The following is a 22,745-nucleotide window of genomic DNA, read 5'->3' on the forward strand; positions in this document are numbered from 1 at the left end:
AGAAGATTTGCCCTCTGTGGGTGGCACCATTCCCTGGACATGGGAGGCTAGATGTGTCAGAGTGGAAAAAATGAGTTAAGTATAAGCACACATGTATTAATTCATTGCTATTGACTGTGGATTCGGTGTGACCAGTTGCTTCCAGTTCCTGCTGCCTTGACTTCCCTGCAAGGATGGACTGCTTTCCCCTTAAGGCTATTTTATTACCATAAGCCATGTTTCTCTGTTGAGTTACAGGAAGGAACCCAAGGGCTACTGACTGACAGCCAACTTAATGGCTTCATAAGAACTGATTTCTGCCACCAGCTGGAAATGAAATGCATGATTGCCTATGCCCTTACAGAGGCCAGGACACTTAAGCTCATGGGGAAATTTCTTTAATCTACCAGCTCTTGGCTAATAGGGTCCACTCAATTCAGACTCAAGCTGTGCTTCCCCAATGGCAGAAGTGCCACCCCTGGCCCATGGTTCTCTGTAGACACATGTTCCTTGGAAGAGGTCCTTTATCAAGAGACATGTGTCTACATAGTCACACAAACATGCAGGACCTTGCCCAGATCGTTCACAGACCTTTCATGGCAGATTGGCGGTCAGCCCAAGGGTCTACAGACCTCTCTGGCTCATAATTTTGAGACCTGATGGAGCTTGTCATGAGGTATGGAGCTGCTGGTGTGACCTGTGCCCTCTGTCCCTAGGACCACAGGCTGAGTGAGCTGTCCAGCCCACAGATGTGCTGCAGTCTGATGGCTAAAACCCACCAGGCCAATGTCATCTGAAGATGGTCTATAAGAAAAAAAAAAACTTCTGGGATGCTGCAGTGGGATTGTTTTTGAGGCTTTTCTGCTGTCCTGGGCTACATGGTGAATTTCACCCAATCAACCAAATAATCAATCATCTGGAGTGGGTAACATAAACAAACTTGTCCAGACCTCAAGCCACAAAGTTGGTGCCTCTGGGAGTTGACACAGCAAGGCAGAGTACCAGGCAGAAAGAGGTACATCATGACAGGGATGTGGCAAAAGTTGGTGAAGTGCATGAGGTCCTGGGTTCAAGCCCCAGTACCCCATAACTGGGTGGAATGTTGTATGCCTGTAATCTCAGCACCAGAGATGTCATCCTCAGTTTTACAGGGAGCAAGCCTGAGATAATTAAGACTGTCACAAACAAGTATGATAATTCAGGCCAGAGCCCAGGGATGGAGGGCTTTGACAACAGGCTTGGTCTTCCTCTATGAAGAGACAGATTTCATCCCAGGATGGGATGCCATAAGCCCATAGGCTTATGACAGAGATCTCTGGTCCTTCTACTACCTCCTGGTGTAGATGGGATGAGTTTGGGAGGCCTGTGTGGTCTATGGCAAGTGTCTTAACCTCTCTGGACCCTGTTCCCTCACCTATAGGGCAGGTAATAGGAGGTCTGGTTTGCAAACAGAGGGCTCTGCTGCCCTTAGCAGCCAAGCCCAAACCTTGGGCCTGTAGGCAAAGTCAATACAAGGGGCTGAGCATAGCTTCAGATTGGCTCAGGTTAGGCCACGCCTGCTTTGGCCAGCATTGCCACAGAGTCCCCAGTCCCAGTGACTCACAGGCTGATGTCATGAGATACCCGAGTCAGGGGAGATGTCTTAGTGGCCCACGAGTGGTGGAGGCTAGTTTTTCCACTATAGACCAAGATGCATCCCTGTGTAATGTTCGCCCGCACGCTAATACCCAAAATATTCTTTACAGTCCCAGCATCCCTGGGAAAGTGGGTCCTGCTGACGTGAGTTCCCGGGTCTCTCCCAAGGAAACATCTGGTTAGTGAAGGGGTCGTGGGATCCATTTAGCAAAAATACACTAAAATGTTTTTTTTTAAATAAACGTGGTACCCAGCCTGACCACAGCCCTCCCACAGTAGGAGGAGCCTGGGGGATGTCCAGGTCCCTTCAGCCACAATCAAAGGCTGTGAAAGACTAAGTTCTAAGTTCTATCCCTACTCCTGATCACTGTGCTGAGACATTTGAAACCACAAATTCACAGACATAAGGCTCCAGGGAGGGCACAACCTAGCTAGGCTACGAGGATCTAAGAAGGGACAAGTCCCCAAGAAGCCCCCAGTCAGAGGATGTGAGGAGGGTTAGGTCCAGCCCCTGAGCTCCATATAGAGTGCAGCTGAGGAATTAGGCTTCTATCCTGAGCCCCAAGTGAAAGGACTCTGACCTCACTAGAGCTGTTCCAGAATCTTCAGCACTTGAGAGATTGAAGCAAATGGACTGCTGTGAGTTCAAAGGTGTCCTGCGATGCCAGCCTGGGCTAAATAGTGACTTCCAGGCTAGCCTGGACTACAGTGTAAGACTGTCTCAAAAACAAACAAACAAATGAAAACTAAACTAGAACTTTGACCACGCAGGTGGCACAAGTCTATAACCCAGATGGGCAGGAGAGTGAGGAGTTTAAAAGCAGCTTCACCTACATAGCAAGGTCAAAGTTAGCCATGGGACCCTGTCTCAAAAAAGGAAGGAAAGGAAAAGCAAGAAGGGAGATGTTAAACACAAAACTCCCAAACCCAAAACAAACAAACAACAAAAACAAAGTCACAGGGGTCCCATGAAAGGTTTGTGTGTCTGAGGACACCGCCACTCACCCTTGTGCCTGAAGCCCTTGTAGCAGGCATGGCAATGCCCAACTACACCTACCATCTGCCAGATGTCCTGATCCCCACCTGGCTTTCCCCACTGGCAATGGCTGCCTGCACAAGTGTGAGCTTGAGACATATGGCTGTGCTTCAGTGTGTACCTAGGATGGCTGGTTGCACGTGGCGCAGACTATTCAGTGAGTGATTGATAGAGGAAAGGAAGGAGCCAGTCTTTAGTAAGTGCCTACTGTGTACCAGATGGAGACAGCCTCAGCATCTGGCCTGGTCCCACCTTCTCTCAGACCTTCTGATCTACCTCAGTGTGTCCTTGCAGGTGATGAGGGGCTGGGAAGATCTGTAGACACTTGATCCAGATGTTTGAGCAGCAGGTGTGGCATGGGAACTCAATCTGGTGCTCACTTGCCATGCTCACTCCACTCCTCCACCCACACAGCTCCCAGAGGGTGGGGCATAGCCCATGGGGTTGGGATAGGTTGCCACTAGTATGGTGCCTGGGTGGGGAAGTGTTGCCCGCTAACTAGCATGCCCACAGTGTGGGTACTGCTAGCCATGTTCACAGTGTGAGGGAGACCTGGAGTCTATGGCAAGGATGGGTTTGGTGCTTACCCACCCTTAGGGAAATGTCCCCTTGATTCTATCCTCATATCTGAGCCTTGGGCTCCAGGGAGCCACGAACTGGCTCTCAGTGGGTGGACCAGGTTCACTTGCCCTTTGCCAAGAATATGGCAGAGACAGGCCCTGGATGTGTTTCTCTCCAGCCCTGTGCCTGAGGCCTGCTGGATGATAGAGAAATCAGCAGACAGATCCAGTCACACCTCTGCTGCCACTGAAGGTGGAGCCAACCACCCAGGGCAATCCTCCATGGAAAACAAAAAATACTGGCTGCAATTAGAAAAGAAGAAGATTAATGCACTGCCTTTAAGATTCTGCACAGCTGGTACCAGGGCAAGGAACTGCAAGGCATGCCATGACAGCAAATGTAGATCCATTGAGGACAACAGAACCATGTCTTCAGATGGTGGTGAAATCCACCTTGTGGTGGTAACCAGGCCTGGCTTGAACTGGCTTCAGTGGCCACCCAGCCATGGTAGGAAAGAACAGGCTGGAGATGCTCCCATGAGGTCTAGGTTGGTGGCCACAGTAGAGCTTGAGGGTACAGCAGGATTTACACCCCAGGAATGGGCAGACACCACCAAACAACCTCACACTCTCAAGGTGGGCATGCTTGCTGCTCTGAATCACCTTAAAGAGCATGGAGAAGGAAACTCATTAAGAGAAGGCAAAGAAGAAAGAGGAGTAAAAACATCTGTGAAGGCACAGTGACTTCACCGGTGACTGTGGCCCAGGACAGTTCCTACCATACTCAGCTCAGGCCCTGGGAACCTGACTGTTTCAGAAGGTCCTGGATGGGCACAAAGACAGCTGAGCCCACAGGGTGTAAACAACCCAGGGATATGGCTAGGGAGAACCAACAAGTGACAGAGACAGAAGCCAGTGCTCTTGGCCAGAAAGTATTAGCTCATTAGATGGATGACAGACAGGTCAGCCCTGCTCACCTCAATTAAAGACATAAACTTCAAGACAGGAAGGCCTGCAAAGGACAGGAAACTATTAAAAAGTGACATAGCCGACTTGGGAAAGAACCAAACAGAACTTCCAGAAATTAAAAGACTTGTACTGAGAGAAAATCCTGGCAGTGTTGGCAAACAGCACCCCAAAAGACAGCAGGGTTAGAGGACTGGTGTGCGCCAGAGGCATCTGAGAGGGCTTGGGGACATTTGCTCACCCCCATGGGATACTTATGGGCTGTGGCCCACCTCAAGGTTTCCAACTGTCAACTGCCAGCAGAGTCTCTGGCAAGGTCCTCCAGGCCTGGCCATGGAGAGGACTTCACATGGCAGCCACAATGGGACAGGGTTCACCTGAAGCCACCTGCCTCCCTCAGCCCAGGGTGAGCTTCACAAGATGGGAAGGGCTGGGGAGACAGCTCAGCTGGGAAGTGCTTGCAAGCAGGTTGCAAGTGACAAGCATCATGGCTTGACCAGTTGTAATCCCAGTGCTGGGGAAGCAGGAAGGGTTGCCCAGCCAGTTTAGCCTAATCAGCTAGCAAATGAGAGACCTTGTGTCAAAGAACAAGGGGTGAGGAATGACAGCTAAAGTTGTTCTTCTGGCCTTCACACATATACACGCATGCACATATACATGAGGCTGTGCAAACACATGAATACACACATACACACATGTAGAATTCATGGCCAAAGAAGCATGTTTCTGCAGAACAAATCAAGACAGAGGGACAACTGTCCATGTTGCTTTGAGCTTCAGGGTAGCGCCTGGGGCATGGGCCTGCAGAGAGCAAAGAAGCAACATGGGGTAGTTGAATTGGGAGGTATGATTTATTCAGCCTGGACTCCAGCACTACAGCATGCAAGAGGCCAGTTCCTTCTTGGGGAGACTATGGGAGAATGTTGCATGTATTAGGATGAACAGCCAAAGTCAGGGGTCTTCAGTTGGTTATCTAGGCGTCTCTACACTGTGGGGTCCAGAGTTAGGATCAGAGGTGAGTTGGATGGACCACTCCCTTAGATCTGTCCTCTCACACTGCCAGGAAACCCATGGGGGTAGAGTGGGGGCAGCTTGCATCCAGACCTATGAACCCATGAACTGGCCAACAGCCTTGTCTCATGAAGGAGACCCTGACACACACGCACACACACACACACACACACACACACACACACACCAACCACACACATACACTGTGCTGAGCTCTATAATCACTGGAAGAGGAAGGAAACGGATGTTCCTGCCCCTACCCACACCCTAGGGCTATGACCACCCTGTCCTCCCACTTCCCCAGTCACCTACCCTTCTCTTCATGGACATGAGTTCTGATGCTACCTGGTGGTGACAGGGTCAGGCCACTGTTGCTGCCCAGACCCTGGGAACTGTGGAAAACGCTGTTCATTGTGTTTCATGCCCAGCACTCCTCTCCTCTCCTAACCCCACTCACCACTCATGAGGAAAATCTCACTATCATCCCCACTTAACAGATGGGGAAGACTGAGGCCCAGAAAGGGGATGCCACTTGATCCAAGTAATGGCTAGTTCAATCTAACTCCATTCCACACTTCAGAGGCTGCATCACCCTAGACTGTGTCCCCCAGCTTGGCATGAATGCCGTGGCATGAGATCAAACAGGCCCTGGTGGGATTCTGTATCCAGTCTTGGGAGGATCTGCCAAAGCCAGGGTCAAGTACAGCGTCAGAGCAGCGACAGCCCCAGCCACCCTGAGTAGACACACCAGGGTTTAAGCCTGTGGTGTTCTTAGCAATGACCCTGAAGACATAAATAATGCCCAGCAGGCTTTGAGGCTCCACTTCAAAAATGCTAATGGATTTTCTCGGAGGAAAACACATTGGCCACAAATTTCTCTTGTCTCTTTAATGGGAACCCTGGAAGCTGACCCCACGGGGGAGAGTTGGGGTGTGTGAGAAAGAAACAAGGACTGAAAGAGAGAGGGACGTGGAGGGGGGGAAGAAGGGGATGGGGGAGGGAGAGAGGGAGGCAGAGAGAAGGGTAGATAAAGAAGGAGCTAGGAAAGAACAAAAGGGGGACAGAAAAAAGGAGGGTGAGAGACAAGAGGTGAGAGAAAGCAAGATGGAGGATCTTGCTATTCTTCACCATGCAGTTCATCCAGGGTCCCTGACCCCTCAAGGGCAGCAGGTAGCGAAAGACCCCTGTGGGGCAAAGTGCTGGCCCTTCCTGCCCACCCAGGCTGCCTGCCTCTGTGAGGCATCCTGAATTTCTCTGCATGAGAGTGGAGGTGGGGGGGGGCTGTACCCTATGGGCTCTGCAGTCAGAAGGGACCACCTCTGGGGACTGAGAGTGGGTAGAGGCACTCCTTCCTCCCTTTTCTGGGGATGCATCCAGGGAGATAAGTTCCCCCATTTACCACTCAAGGGACAGTCTAGGACCTGGAGCCTGTATTTGCAAATGCCTGGGGGTGTACAGGGTACATTCTGTTCCCATGGGGAAGCAAGCCAGCCCAAGGCAGACCTGTTCCTAGCCTAGGCTGTTGGCCCACCCTGCGCCAGCTGTGAACCCCACTTCTCCACCACAGATGCTGAAGTCTCTGCTGGCCCACTTGTCACCCTTCCCTGTCTTCAGGACAGAGCTTTATTCCTGAGGTGGGTTTAACAGACTGCATTCCCTAGGCAACTGCTCCAATGTGGGTGTGCCCTTATTTGAAGACAGGGGGGTCTTTGCAGATGTAAGCAGGCTGAGATAAAGCTGAAATGGGGTAGGGTGGGCCCCAAATAGAGAGACTATGATGACGATGGGACATATAAGCTACAACAGAGGAGCTGGAGTACAGCTCTGCCCACATCTTGACTTCCGACCTATGGCTTCCAGAATGTAAAGAGACACAACCTGCAGTCTCAAGTCCCCACACATCTGGGCTTACTTGTCAGCTGGTGGCTAAGAGCTGCTCCCTGTCCACTAGCAGTGTCATAGGACACATGTCATCCCTACTACCTTGGGATTGTAAATTAGTCTCAGTGAGAAAGCAAGCAGAGAGGGGTCTGGTCTACATTGAGCTCTCAGGCCACTGCTCCCAGTCAAGTTCAGACACCCATTCTCAAGAAGCCAATTTGAAACAGCCAACTTAATAGCAAAAAGCAGAAAAAGTCCCAGAGTGCTAGAATTATACCTTAAATTCCAGCACAAGGAGGCAGAGGCAGGAGGATCTCTGGGAGTTTGAGGCCAGCCTGCTGTATTTAGCTAGTTCTAGAGGAACTAGGGCTAGAGTGAACCTCAGAGAGAGAGACAGAGAGAGAGAGAAAGAGAGAGAGAGAAAGAGAGAGAGAGAGATTTTCAATGTGATTTTGGGAGGTACACACTGTGACCCCTGCTTTGGTAACGCCAGAAGCAGTGTAGTGTATATCCACTCATCAACTGCCTGTAGGAAGCTGAGCTGGAGACCTCTGTGATGCTACCACATGGCCAGTGACAGTTCCAGAGGTGGCTAGTGTTGAGCACAGGATATCTTGTCTCCTTCAAGGTCATCATTCATATCCCCATCAAGTTTTGGAAACATCCAGGGTCCCAGGCACATTCGGCAACATCACAAGGGACAGACAGTTTTAGTTTTCAGGATTTGAGAGTTACCACCAGTGGTTGTGGTTAAAGGTCAGATGCCATGGCATGCAGGTTAAGAGACCAGCTTCAATGGCACAAATGTTGGTATAGGGTTGGGGAGGGCGCAGAGTATTGGGGTACCTTCTCAGATCCCCACAGAAGACATCTAAACCTGACACTTTGCTTCAAATCCAATAAGAGTGCAATTAGGGGATCCCGTTACAGGCTTTCTCATTTCAAAATCTGCCAGCCCTCAGGCTCCCTGTAATCTGAGCACACCCCGGGAACAGCTCATTAGATCTTCACCCCAAAACAAGCCTGACCTTGCTGGGCTGGCCGTGCCTGCTAATCTCGGCAGCGAGGGCCCACTCACACCTCCCCTTGCCATGCGTGCCCAAACAGCCCATTCAGACCCAGCCTCTGCTCCACCCAGGACAGCGAGCCACAGCTGCTAATTGTAGCTCAGCCAGCCCTGTAGTCTTGTAGCTTCCAGCAGGCTGGTGGGACCAGGTGATAACTTCAAGGCTCAGTGTTGTTGCTTAGGAAGCGTGAACTAGAACCTGGAGGGACTCAGGCTCAGTTCACAGAAACTGGGTGTGGCAATGTGCACCTGTAACCCTGGCACAGATGGGCAGAGACCTGTAGCTCCTGGGGCTTTGCTGGCTTGCCAGTCTAGCTGAAATGGCAATCCCAGGCTCAGAGAGAAACCTTGTTCCCAAAAATAGGTGGTTAGGGGTGGTGGTGATGGCTGGGAGATGGCTCAGTGCATAAAGCCCTTGCCGTGTGAGTATGAGGACCTGGACCAATGTAAAGGTGGGCGTAGCACAATGCATCTGTAATCCCAGCACTCACAGCAAGACAGGAGACAGAGATAGGAGAGATAGCCTGAGTTATGCAGTACAGTGGTGGCAAACAGCAAAGAGTCTGCCTCAAACAAGGGGATCAAGACCAACACCTGAGGCTGTCCCCTGACGTCACACGCATGCACAAATGCCCGGGCACACACTACACAAAACTTGACTGACTCCAGGCTCTCAGACATACATACCAGGCAAGTTCTCTGCAGCTGAGCTCCACCCCAGTCCCATATTTCATTTTTCACTTCTTAATTTTTTTTCTAAATTTTATGTGTGTGAAGATTTGCCTGCATGTATGTATGTCTGTGTACCACAAGCATGCAGGAGCCTGTGGAGGCCAGAAGAGGATGTCAGATCCCCTAGAACTAGAGTTGCAGGTGGTTGTGAGCCACCTTGTGGGTGCTGGGAACTGAACCTGGGTCCTCTCTCTGCAAGAGCACCCAGTGCTCTTCACTACATCTTTTCAGCACCTCATATTTTTTATATATATATAAAAACCTCATGTTTTTATAAAGGGGCCAAACCAATGGCTGCAAAGCCTTCTTCAGCTCTAGATCCAAATTGTGAAATTTGGGGTCACTTAAGGGCAAAATGTAGTTTATTTTGTTTTGTTTTGTTTTTTAACAGGAGTTGCCAAAACCCTCGTGTTTTATTTTCATTGCAAAGAAGAAAGAAGCCATCTCTTACTCAAACCTTTCTCCCCCATTTCCCTCTCTCCAAAGTTCCCCTCTCTCTCCCCTTCCCCACTTTCCTGTTTTGGTTTTGTAGCCCAGGCTACCCTCAGCTTCACCATTCTCTTCCATCTCAGCCTGTCTCAAGTATTGAGGCTCAGATCTGACACAACAGGAATCCCAAAGATGTGTTGTGTGTCCAGTGCTGTGTGAAGGCTGCTCTATGTCCAGTTTCCAGGTGGGGAAACTGAGGCCTTTAGTTCAGAGGCTGAGGTCTGACAGGTCAGTCCATGTCACCCCATTTCAGATTGTTCCAGGACAGAACCTCACAGATAAAAAGAGGAACATGTGCAAGACACAGCTGTGGAAGTCAACACAAGCACTGGATGCCTCAGCTATGGGGAGAGACCAGCAGCCTTTGAAAGACCCGCTCCTTCCTCCAGGGATAAAAAAAAAGACCTTTACGATAGATTCAGCACAGCCAGACACAACTCTACTCAAAGTGACAGAAATCACAGGGGATCAGCGATGCCCATGTTCTAGCTGTCTAGAGACATGGAACCTCTGAGTCCTTGCTGGCCTCAAACCTTTGCTGCCCGATCCCTCAACTTCCCCCAAGCACCTAGGAACTGTCACAGGAAACGTGGCAAGGTTTGCAAATACCTGTTCTAATCCTAAGGGGTTCTAATCCCAAGAAGGTGGACAATACCCCGAGACTGGGTCACACTGGACAATATCCTCAGTGGGTGTGTGCAGGTGTGTGTGTGTGTGTGTGTGTGTGTGTGTAGGTCAGACAGCAAATTCCTCTATGATTTCTCAGGCCTGGGATTGAAAGTGTGTGTCGCCTTGCAAGCAAGGCAAGCTCCTTATCAGCTGAGCTGCCTCACAAGTCTTACCATCTTATTTTTGAACAGTCTCTCGCTGTGTGGCCCAGGCTGGCCTTGAACTCTCAATCTTCCCGCTAGTCTCCTGAGCACTGGGATTACACTTGCAGAGCTGGGGCCTTTCCCCACATACTCATGCCGAGAGGGTAAGATGTCAACCAGGAAGCACATAGCAATTGGCTGAGTGGTTAAGCGCTGCAATGATTTGAGCCACTCTCCTCAGCTGCCACAGCAGGTAGTCAGTCATACGAGACAGTGGATCCTTTGTTCTGTCCAGAAACTTCTCTTAGCAAAATTTCTAGACTTCCTGAACAAAGTATTACAGAGATATGGGTTTCAGAGCAGGGACCCCAGGAATCTACAGACTAGAATCTTTTCCATAGGTTGAGAAACAGGCTTGGAGAAGGGCTGAGAACACCCACAAGAAGCCCCCGGAACAGCTCCACACTTCCACACTAAGTCCCTCTGACCCAGCAAGTCTTCCCATTTCGGGCACTGGCTGAGCAGAGGCAGGAAATGCTCTGACCTCAAGGTCACAGTCACTGGCCAGCTCTGCCCCAGGCAGATGTGGTTGTTGGAGGAGGAGGCTGGCTTGGGACTTCCCAGATCTGTTTAGAAGCAATTTCTAGCCCACTATGGCCACAAGAGCGGTACTAAAGGTGACCTGACCTCACTGCCTTCTGCAAACAGACCTGTTCAGCCTATGTCCACCTGGTGTCCCTGGTCAGCATGAGGCCGCACTTACATCCTCGTCGTGCTCCAGCTCCAGGCCTGCCTCCAACAGGTTGCCCTCATACTCCTCCCGTCTGAAGCGCTTGTCATCTTCATGGTAATCCATGGGGGCTTCGGGTGAGCCCATGTCTATGGGGCTCCCCTTCCCAGGGAGGGGTTGGTCCTGCCTGACACTGCGAGTCCCCAGGACCATGTCATTCTGTAGTCCCCTCCTGGCCAGAGTTCTGCTGCCTGAGGCTCTCTTGTGATGGTACACCAAGATGTAGTCCACCTTGCGTTTCCCATCCCGGAAGTACAGGCCATACTTGCATTCAGCATCAGGGTCCACGGACAGGGAGTTGAGCAGCTGTGAGGCAAGAAAGAGAGATAGATGTGTTCAGTGTGGACTGGTTCTCGAGGGTAACATGATTTTAGATGGGTCCTTACTCACTCAACAAAGCATGCTGGACTTCATAGCACCACTTGCTGCAGCCAGAGTCTAACAGATCCCTGATATAAAATGTTTATAAACACCTGCTTCTTTCTATGAGTGCCTGCATACACTTCCTCCTCACCAAAGTCACCACTGTGCACAGATTCTATGCTAATACCCCAGCATATTACTTAATTTTCCTTTGTATGTGTGTGCAGAAGTTGTAAGTTAATAACAAGTGTCTCCCTTGGTTTCATTTCCTTTTTAAGGTTTATTTTTATGTGTATAAGTGTTTGCCTGCAGGTATATACGTGTACCATGAGTGTGCAGTGTCCACAGAGGACACTGAATCCCTTGAAACTGGGGTCACAGATGGTTGTGACCCTCCATGTGAATGCTGGGAACAGAACCCAAGTCCTCTGCTCCTAACCACTGAGCCACCTCCCCCCCCCCATCTTCCTTGTGTTTTGAGACAGGGTCTCTGGCTGAACCCAGAGCTCTCCTATTAGGTTAGGCTGGTCGGCCAGTGAACCCAGCATCCCTCCCATCTATCCTTCCTCAGTGCTGGGATTATATAAGTATGCCAGCATGCCCAGCTTTTTATTGTAGGTGCTGAGAACCCAAGCTCAGGAACCCGTTCTTGTGTGGCAAATGACACCCCCCAGCACTACGTACCACATTCTATGAGACTTGAGCACCTGTGGGCGTCAAGGTCTGAGGGATTTTGAACTTCACTGTGTTATACTAAGGGACAGCCACCCCTATCAATGCCCAGTGTGAGTCAGATCCAGTCCTATGGGCTGAAATATGTAGAAGATGGAATGGCGTTTTGGGGGTCTAAGCATGCCAAGTTGTGCCTGGCCCTCAAGAGGGCATCCTGGTCTCTGGATGGGAAAGTGCTCTCTAACTCCTGGCAAAAAACTGCTGAAAAAAAGACACAAAGTGAAGGCCCCCGGAAGGACGTGTGTAGGGCAGGGCCTGAGGCGGGGCAGAACTGAACTTAGTTCTCTGCAGGCACCATATCAACCTCTGACAGCTAGTACCCACACAACATGATGATGGCTTCAGGGCCACGGGCTAGCCGTGTGATCAGAGATTAAATGTGTGAGGCCCTGGTTCACTCAGCCTGGATCCTCCAGAAACCCAATCCCAGGGTTGGGCTCTGGCATGGAGGAATGAGGTCTGAGAACCAGGCTGAGGTGCAGCCTAGAATTGCCATCTGTCCCCAGAGCTGGCTTCACTCCAGCCGGAACACCTGATTCCAGCAGTTTCTTTCTCAGAGGTTAGCAGACACTACCCTTCCCCATATGCCAGCTCTTGGTCCACGCAGAACGGTGGGGAGGACATCACCAGAGATGTGAGGCCCAACACAACGGCCAGCAACTACAGCTACCTACATGTCCCCTTCTGCACTACAGCCAGGATGCTTCCTCCTAGAACCCTTCCCACACTGAAGGATCCTAAGCTGGATGGAAATTCTGTCCATCCTGGGTGAAGTCCTGGCCTCAGTTTCCTCTGCATAGTACTAGAAGATAAAAGTCTTCGGTAGGATTCACCTGCTGGGTTCTGTTCCCATCTCTGGACACCTGTTACTACAGTCTTGGAATTCTCCACTCCCTCCATGTCTTCTTCCGTCCCTCTGTAGTGCCTCTTGTCCCTTTAAGCCACCCCATCCCTTCCTGTCCATGCTAGAGACTCAAGCTCTGCTAATAACCTTGATCTGACATCGACTCTGATACACCAGCAGCTGGGAAGCCACTGCCCATCTTCCCCAGTGGCCATCCAGAATCTCAGGATGTCCCCAGCTACTAGGTACTTTGAAGGGCCATGCATTTCCTCAGAAGTAGCAGGACAACATCCTCCTCTGAGGCACAGTAAGCTGTGAAGGGGTACAAAGAGGAGGAGCACAGAGTAGAGCTGTATTTAGTCCATAGCAACTGAGGGAGGGGCGCTCTTGAGCAGGATCCAGCTACTGGGGTCAAGGTGCTCATGACCTTGCATCCTAGCATCCTTACCTCAAGACCACATCTCCTGGAGAGAACAGGGCCAATGGCTGGCACAGGCCATTTAGCTCCTATAGCTGAAGGAGGCTGGAAGGGTTCCAACTACTTCCTCCATGGTGACTGGGGTCTCTTCCATCCTGGTGACCTCCATGAGGCCCAGAACAGTGTGAACATTCCACCCAAAGTGTTCCTAAGGGGTTTCTTTTCTGTTCTCTATGAGCGACTGGAGTCAACCCTTTTATCTATGTGGCCTACAGGTGAGAGGCTCAGGCTGGTTGGTTTTTGGTGTTGGTTTTTATTTTATTTTGTTGACTTTGGTTCTTTTGAGGTAAGAACTGGCCTGGAACTTGTTATGCAGCCAATGATGACCTAAACTTCACCCTGGTTTATGCAGAGCTAGGGCTAGAACTGAGGCCTTCACCTGTGCTAGGCAAGTACTCTACCCACTGAGCCACATCCCCAGATCAGGGCTGGCTTTTGAGGACAACAGGAGTGACACTCTGGCCCAGTAAAGAGCTACATTTATGGTAATGTGAACATCTGTCCTCAGCCACCAAGGAGTGTGTATGTGTCTGTGGAGTGACTGGGGCCCCAGGTCATGGGTAGGCATGGGGATGGGCCTAGCCTTGGTTCCTATCCACACACCCAAGACACTTCTGTCCTTCACAGAAATGGTGACCCCCTTTCTAAGAATGGGGCACCCTGTCTTCAAATGTCCTGCACACGGAGGGGGCACTGTTGCTAGGTCCACTTGGCCTGGCAGAAATTGAGACCGACACATGTGAGAGGGGGTCACACAGGTGACCAGCTCCATGCCCTGGGTACCAAATCCCTACACACTACCCTAGGGCCCCAACTTTGGTTCATTACAGAGGGACACAGCCAAAAGTGTGCTTCCACCCCACCATGAAGCTCATGAGCCACCGAGCAGTCTAGGAAACAGAGGCTGGAGGGGAGGTCTGCAAACAGCAGTGGCTTCTCCCAGGCCCTGAAGTTGGCCAGGCCAGATCCCAGCCTGGGAGCCCTGGGTGGCTGGGAGTCTGGAGGGCAGTAGGGCCACCTACTGCCAGGAGGATTAGCCAGGTTGATGAGGGTTCTGTGGCTGAGCAGAAGCAGGCCCAGAACACCCTGGGCCAGGCACCTGGGGGCATGCCCATCACCCTGTCTCCATCCCGAGGGCCAAGGGCAGGTCCTTCTCAGAATCCCAGGAAGGTAAGAGAAGTGCAAAGTCATAGGGTGCTGGTTGCTAGAGGAGCCTTGGAGGGAAAGATGAACCAGGCCCTAAAAGAAAGCCCTGGAAGACAAGGAGCCCCTGGGCCATGCTGGGCAGGGTGGCCATGCTGAGCCAAATGGGGTTGAGGACACAGCTGCCTTTGCTGGCATCTTGATCACCCCAGAGGCTCAGAGGTCTCAACCTCATCTCCAAACACAGTGATGGCATCAGTTCCTGCAGCTGGGACCTCACCTCACCTCTGTCCTGCCCCTGCTACCTGCTTCTTCCCCTGAGTGTGCAGCTTCCTTCTCTTCCCTCGCCTCCACGCTTCCCTTTCTTCATCCTTCTAACTGGTTTCCAGGCTTCTTTGTCTAGGAGCCAGGTTGCCATGCTGGTCTCCCGTGGACCACCTTCCAAGAAGTTCTAACTTTCCTCTGTATGAGCCTCTGAGGGTAGGCCTAGGACTGCCCTAGCACACCCACACTCCGAGCCAGAACAATGGCTTCCACTAAAGAAAGTGGACAGCCACAACTTAGAGAAAGGGACAGTCAGAGCCTTTCTGTGACACAGACAGGAAAATGACCCCAGGGAGCCATCAAGGATTCTGTGAGGTGAGGCAGGGGGGGGGCAGGGGGCTCAACACAAGCAATCGCCACCTGTCCACATAGCCCTCTTAGGCCTCCCTAGGGGAGGCCAGTCCTAGGGGAAGGTATACTGGCCAAAGATGGCTTCATCTTGCCTGTACTCATAGACCAGCTCAGCCATGAGACACAGGCCAGTAAGTCCTCCCTCATTTAACAGGACTTTGCTGGCAGTTGTCGGAAGGATTCAGTGTGTTTACCATATAGAATCTACCACAGGACCCAGCAGACAGGCCCCAGGACTGCTTGATCTCTCTGGGAGGTGAGTGCATGAAGAAAGAAAAATGGTTGTCCCTAAAACTCTTGGCACAAGAATGAAGAACCAGGTTCTGATCCGAAGCACTCACGTAAAAAAATCTGGGTGCAGCATGCACAAAACCATAGTACTGGGGAGAAAGAGACAGTTCCAGGTTCAATGAGAGACTCTGTCTCAAAAGTTAAAGTGGAGAGTGAGAGAGGAAGGCAACCAATGTCAATCTCTGGACCACAGGTGCACGCGCGCGCGCGCGCGCACACACACACACACACACGCACACACACACACACACACACACACACGGGGCACGGGAAAAGAACCTTACTGTCACAGTGGCCCATAAGAGAAAGGTTCAGGTTTTAAAACTGACAAAGGGGGATGCAGGTAGCAGAAGGCAGCACCAGGAGCAGCGCAGCTGTCCTGTGGTGCACCTGTCCTGTTACACTGGGAAAACCGTTTGTCTGTGTGGGTATTGGCTTTATAAAATGCGAAAAAGACATCTTTGTTCAGTGTCAGTGGATAGCAATTTCTAGATAGACAATGTGGGCTCCTTGAAAAATGTTCTATGTACCAGCCTGGGCCCTCTAGGGTCTGCAGAGCTGCTTTGAGGTGAGCCTGGGAGGCAAAGAGGAAGACACAGCAAATCCCGCAGAAGCTGCAGAGGCACCAGGTGATTCCTGCATGTTCCTTCCCTGTACAGAACAGGACAAAACTATGTAAACTGAAACATGAGGGATGTGGGTTGGACTTTATGTGTAACCTCTAAACATTCTTTTTGTTTTATGATCAAAAAAAGGGGTGGGGGGGGTAGTGGTGCAAGCCTTTAATCCCAGCACTAAGTAGCCAGAGGCAGGCAAATTTCTGTGAGTTTGAGGCCAGCCTGGTCTACAGAAAGAGTTCCAGGGCAGGCAGGACTGTTATATACAGAAACCTTGTCTAGGAAAACCAAAAAAAGAGAAGAAAAGAGGAAAGGGAAAAGAAAGAAAAGGGAAGGGGAAGGAAAGGGAAGGGGAAGGAGGGGAGGGGAGGGAAGGAGAGGGGAGGAGAGGGGAGGGGAAGGAAGGGAAGGGAAGAGGAGGGGAGGGAAGGGAAGGGAAGGGGAGGGAAGGAAAGGGAAGGGGAGGGGAGGAGAGGGGAGGAGAGGGGGAGGGGAAGGTAGGGAAGGGAAGAGGAGGGGAGGGAAGGGAAGGGAAGGGGAGGGAAGGGGAAGGTAGGGAAGGGAAGAGGAAGGGAGGGAAGGGAAGGGAAGGGGAGGGAAGGAAAGGGAAGGGGAGGGGAGGAGAGGGGAGGGGAAGGAAGGGAAGAGGAGGGGAGGGAAGGGGGGAGGAGAGGAGAGGGGAGGGGAGGGAAGGGAAGGGAAGGGGAGGGAAGGGAAGGGGAGGGGAGGGAAGGGGAGGAGGGGAGGGGAGGAGAGGGGAGGGAAGGGACACTTGCATGGAAGGCAAAGGGTTTCTGAGTGATCTCTTAATGGCTGATTGAGAAAGTGTGCAAAACGACAACAGAAGCTTGTGTCTAGGTACTTCTCTGCTGTGGCCACAGAGACACTTGCAGGGGTTGAATGTGATGGGGTTGTCTCCTGGGTGTTTGGGGGAAGTGCTCCTGGAAAGAGCTTCCCTCAGGGATGTTTTTAGAGAAAGATAGACTGCAGATCCTGTCCTAGCACCACAAACAGGGAAGGTTGTGCCAGCTACCCCCAAGATGCTGGGCAGAGAGTGCAGTACCCTGTGTTCATGCCCTAAATGTGCTGGGACCAAAGCTTGTTCACCCACCTCTACTTCCTGGAACCCAGACTGAATTCAAATTGTCTGTGATAAAATACTGATGCTTTTGAAGGAATCTAAAAAGTGCAGAGTTTCTTTAGAAACTGGAGCAATGAAGTCAGAGACCCAGGGACTTGATTCTGACTTGGGGACTTTGCATTTCAATTGATTTTGAGATAAGGTACTCTGTAGCCCAGGCTGGTCTCAAACTCTCAGCAAGTCTCCTTCCTCAGATTCTCCAGCTCTTGGATTACAACCATAGGCCACCATGTCCTAGTTTTATTCCAGACGGTTTTTGCCTGACTTAAAAGTACAAGCTATCCATTTCCGATCACTGGGCTTGCCCAGAAATCTATAAACAGAAGTCTCTGATGGCAGATAAGCAGCCTATACCCTTGTCCCAGTAGATGGGTTAACACCCACACAGCAGGTATTTCTGGGTGTGGGCATCTTGGGCTATGGAAAACTTGGATTAACGACAGAAATGCTCAAAGATCAGAACAGAGAAAACAACACTAGTCTCATTTGCATGGCCCCTGGCTTCCCGGCTGCTCCTCTAGCCTGCCTCTGACTGAACCAAAGGAGTTGAATGGAGTTGGCAAGACAGTCTGGGAGCCACAGTCTGGGGCAGAGGGGTTTTGTCTAAGGCTGTACTTCTAGGGAATGGAGATGCAGCCCACACCCTCTGGCCTTCGAGAGCACTGGGCTTCCTCTGCTGGGTTACTCTGTGATGACTAACAGTGGTGGCTAGAGTATGTGGGGATGCTCAGAACCTCAGGGTTCAGAGCTACAGATTGCAGCATGATCCCTGAGTATGAACTATCTGTCCTGTACAAGGACCCAGGGCCATAGCCTTTCCAGCCTACAAACCCATGCAAGCATCTAAGGAAAGCTCTGTGCAAAATAAAGGCCACTGGCCTCTAGCAGTCCCCAAGACTGGCCCACCAATTTCTGGACTGTAAAGACTTTTAATGATATTAAGACCTCAGTGATCTCTTTGATTTGAGGGTCACTGATGGCTGCTAGGTATGGACACATGTCTCTAGATGGGAATATCAGTGCCCAGGGCCATTTGTTCAGACTCTGTTCATACTCAAATCCCCTCCCATGAGCACCACATCTACAATAACACCTCTGTGTTACCTTGGCAACCACCATTCCCCAGTGCCTCCAACTGGAGCCCCCTTGTTCCAACCTCTGAGTCCCACATCATGGATACTACCCAGATCCGCCCCCCCCCCCATATCCATTCATAGGCAGACTTGCTTGCGGTCTCCCTCAGCTGTCTTTTAACTGGTGGGTGACTTGGAAGGAGTCACCTGTCCCTCTGGGCCTCAATTTCCTGATTTGTATTAACTGCACCTCTACTCCATCCCACCCCCACCCCTGTTGTTTTGAGTTAAACAAGCTAAGAAGTACAGTTGGCCAACTCTGGGGAACTGTCCTTTGTTCCTGTCTTGGGTAACACGGGAGCATTCCATCAGAACTCCTTAAGCTCCGGAAGGGTGGAGCCTTCCCTGTCTCTAGCTCTCTCTGGGTGCCTAGGGGCCAACCCAGCCCACAACTCAGTTCATATGTCCGCCTGAGCTCCTAAGGCTGTTCCCATCCTATACATGACAGAAAGGTGTCTGTTCATCAACAGCTGTTCCTGACCCAGGCTCCCAGAACTATGGGTACCACCCAGTAGAGCCCCTATGTCTCACCCCAGGAATGTCAGGTCTGTCCACGGCCAGAACTTGCTCTGCCCAGACAGAGTTCCAATCAGGCCTCTGGAAGTATCCACCCCAGGCCCTCTGGCTTCCAGCCCCAGGCTAAGACAAGTCAGGGCAATCCCCTAAACTGGGTCCTCCACTCTTCCAGCCCCAGGCTAAATAGAGCCCCAGGGCATTGGACAGCTAGGCTCTTTAGAGCCTAGGAAGGGACATTGAGGGGGCTGGGGAGACAGGAAGAGAAAGAAGCTCTACTCTTTGGTCTCCGCCGGGAGTGCCCCGCCCCCACCCGCGCTCTGGGAAACTGTTCTTTAAACCAAATTCATCAGGGGTGAATTTGCCACCCTTCCCCGCCCATCGTGCCACCAGGGATCCTAGTGACCTGCTGGGTCTGCCCACAGGGATAATGCCACGGTAGAGGGGACCTCTAGACTGGGTTCCCCAACAGGTGACTGGCTCCACACTGCCCATGCCTAAGGCGCTGGGACCAACTTGAGGTAGGAAATCTCACTTGTCTCTTTTGAACCCTGAGCGCGACTCTGGCTGCTGGCAGGTGGAGTCTCAGGACTTAGCCCCACCGGGTGGCGGCGCAGTGGTCTTGCCCAACCTGGTGTCCACCTGCTCCCTGCCCGTGACTCCCACCCACCCTGCTGCTCCTGGGCCGCCCCCCCCCCCGGCCAAGGGCCTGGGAAGGAGGATCCCACCAGGGCCTTGGCTATGTGTTCAGGACACTGGGAACTCTGGGTCGGGCACTTCTGGAGCCCCGGGATGCTGTAGGGACCCCGGGAGCTACAAAGACCTCGAGGAATGCTTTTGGCACCCTGGGGACAATGCAAACCCCTAGCTGGACGCAGTGTATATTCTGGGGACCCCAGACAGGGCGCTGTGAAGACCTCAGAGACACTTTGGGGATCTCGGGGACACTCTGAAAACCCCAAGTCCAACGCTACAGGGACTTCGGGGACACTCTAGAGACCTTGGAGCACTATGGAGACCACTGGAAATGCGCTGCAGAAACCCCCCCCAACATTCTGGGGACCCCCGGTCCGAGCATTCCGGGAACCCCCGGGACACTGCAAACCCTGGGCCGGGTGCTGTAAAGATCCCAGTGACACTCTGAGGACCCCAGGCGCTGCCTTCTGCGGCTGGGAGGACACGCAGAGTACAGCGTTATCGCGCGCACTTGGTCAGGGCAGCAGCGCGTTTCCGGGTCGCACGTGCATGGGTGATAGCCCCCAGCGTCTTGCACGGTGCCAGAGGTAATGCGCGACCACACCCGAACTCACCGTGCCCTCGGACGGCAGGTAGCCGAGGTCCTCGATGGCGCAGATGTTCACGATGTGGACGCTGCGGTCCTCGGCTGGGAGCGTCGAGTACTTCTCGGGGACCCTCATGGTGGCCGCGCGCTCCCCATCCACGTCCCCGGTGGCGTCTGCAAAGGAGAAGCGGTGCTGGCCTGGCGAGGACGGGACGTGGCCGCTCCCTCCTCCCTCACGACCTCCCGGGCGCTGCCGCCACCTGGCCCGTCCCGAGGGCGCCCGCGCGCCGTGAACTTGGCCGCGCGCCGGCTCCGCCTTAAAGATATAAGCGCAGGGGCGGCGGCCACGCGGGTCAGATTTTCCGTAGAAATTTAAACACAGGAAGAAAGGATTCTGAGTTTTACTTTTATCCGGGATCAGAGCCCCTTTAGAGTTGGGATTTTGTTGTAGTTTGGGGTTTGTTTTGGGGGTTTTCTTAATTTGAGGGTGGAAAGGATTTTTGCTCGGGGGGGGGGTCCCAGACCCCACCTTTAAAAATAAAAAAGTCAGGGAACTAATTTGCTGTGTCTTTGGGAGGAGACAGATCAACCACAGCACCCTCACCTGGGACCCTCCCCTGCCCTGAGTCTCCCCAGATGTAGAGCCCCTCCCCCACCATTGTCTCCCAAGGACTCAACCCCTCCCCACTCCCGTTAGTTTTAAACAATCCCTTCCGCAGGGGAGAGAGTGGGTGTCAGCTAATGAACCCCTGCAAGCCAGGGGAGAATGACACCCTGTTGTTTGGTGGGGTTTGGTTTTGTTTTCTCAGAGGACTTGAGGCTCTGACCTGACCCTCCGTGGCGGGTTGCATCTCTTGCAGGGTGGCTAGAATCCAGTGCTTTTGGATCTCTCACCCCAGGACCTAACAGAGTCCCTGCACACAGTAGGTGTCTTTAAGCCTTTCTTCCAGAGGAAGAGGAGGAGACAGGCTCCCGGGGCAGCTGCTGTCCCTATTTGAGTCTGAAGGCCACACTGGCCACCTGCCTGTAGGATGGCCTTTCTTTGCTCTGCCTCCTGGTAGGCATCAGAAACTGTGTCCCCCAGGACGTCCTCCTGGGTTCTCCAGCCTCCAGGCAGTCAGGCTGTCCCCCCTGGCTGTCCACAGACCCCGTCTGTCCGCAGTGCTCCCACCCTGCTGGGTTACCAGCTTTCCGCAGCAGACATTGCCACCAGCTTGTTATGTAGCTGCTTGGGAACACTCAAAGCCCTCAGAAGGAACCGCCAAAACCCATCAGTGCTGCCCTGGTGATTCCCAGGCCACATCTAGACAGGTGGAACGGGTGGGAGAGATGGGTGGTGTTTGGCTACAGCTCCTGAGTTTCAGCCCAGCGGTCAAGCTGCACCTTCTCAGGCTCACATACAGGCTGGCCTCTTCATGAACACCAACACTGCCTCAATGCAGGGCTGAGCGCTTAGCCGTCCTGGCTGCCATTGTCACTGTCTTAACTGCCCCTTCTCTGCCAGTCATATGCCCCCATTTGAACTTGGAGAGGTGAAAAGGCTACTGGGTCCTTGAGCTAGCTACTCCCATAGATGCCAAGTAGCCTTAAAGTGGGATTTAAGAAATACCTGAGCTGGCCAAGTCCCAGTGCAAACAGCTCCCCTCCCCCACCAGCCACTGGAAAGACATACAGTCACACACAGGATTATGTAACTTCATACTTTTGTTGATAAACAACTGGCATTGTGTAACTGGAGTACACCCTCCTCCTAAATTTATGTTCAGGTGTCAGAGATCTTCCAGAAATCAACAAGGAATAGGAGAAAAAAAAAAATTAGGAGAAAAAAAGGTAATTGGTCAGGACCAGGGATGTGGCCCAATTGTAGAATGCTTAATATGTGTGATGCACTGGGTGGAACTTTAGTGCCTTGCAAAAAATAGTGTGCATGTGTGTATGTGGGTGAGAGTACATGTATGTATGTGTAAGAGTGCATGTGGTGCATGCTTGCATGTGTGTGTGTTTAACTGGTCGGTACCAGAAGCACTGGTGTCTCCATGTGTTTGGAAAGTGGTACTTTTCCTCTAGTCCTGAGGGGGTTCTAGGGTAGGAATGGCCCTCCTGGCCTTGTTCCCAAAGCCCCAGGAAGCTGCCAGGTAAGGGGCCATCTCTAGATATGACAGTTTCATCTTGTCCCTAGGCAATACTCCCCTGTAGCAGAGGAAGTGATGGGCTTCTTTCAGGGTTAGGCCTGGTTCTGCGGTCCACTCTGGCTGAGAGTTGACACCTGCTTACTTGGAAAGCTTCCACTTTCCCAGCCTCTGCTTCTTCTGGTTACTCCTCCTCAAGGTTTCTGAGTGCAGTTCAGGGATGGCCCAGCAAGAGCAGAGGGTATGTGGGTGGCCTCCACACGTGAGAGTCTTGGAGATGGATAGGCCGAAAAGAATCCTGTGTGACAGCTGATGCTGATCATCAACTTGATAGGTTCTAGAATCATCTAGGAGACAAACCACTGGGTATGTCTGTGAGTGAGTTTTTGGACTGGGTCGAGGTGGGAAGACCCATTTGGAATGTAGGGGGCACCATTCCATGAGCTG

The 22,745-nt window shown here is 52.1% G+C and overlaps 1 protein-coding gene across 10 annotated transcripts in view; it reads right to left on the bottom strand.

Annotated features, from left to right (window-relative positions):
* Ano1 (anoctamin 1) overlaps window positions 1-22,745 on the bottom strand; it is a 166,598-nt gene that overhangs the window by 73,616 nt on the left and 70,237 nt on the right. For all 10 annotated transcript variants that reach the window (XM_051193494.1, XM_051193491.1, XM_051193493.1 and 7 more), the window contains exons 2-3: window positions 20,198-20,343; window positions 10,931-11,263 (exon numbers count right to left, since the gene is read on the bottom strand). In XM_051193494.1, the coding sequence (XP_051049451.1) occupies window positions 10,931-11,263; window positions 20,198-20,343 (479 nt within the window). The remainder of the gene's footprint in view (window positions 1-10,930; window positions 11,264-20,197; window positions 20,344-22,745) is intronic.

This window comes from Phodopus roborovskii, unplaced genomic scaffold (genome assembly GCF_943737965.1).
Source record: "Phodopus roborovskii unplaced genomic scaffold, PHOROB, whole genome shotgun sequence".
In the NCBI taxonomy this organism is placed as follows: Eukaryota; Metazoa; Chordata; class Mammalia; order Rodentia; family Cricetidae; genus Phodopus; species Phodopus roborovskii.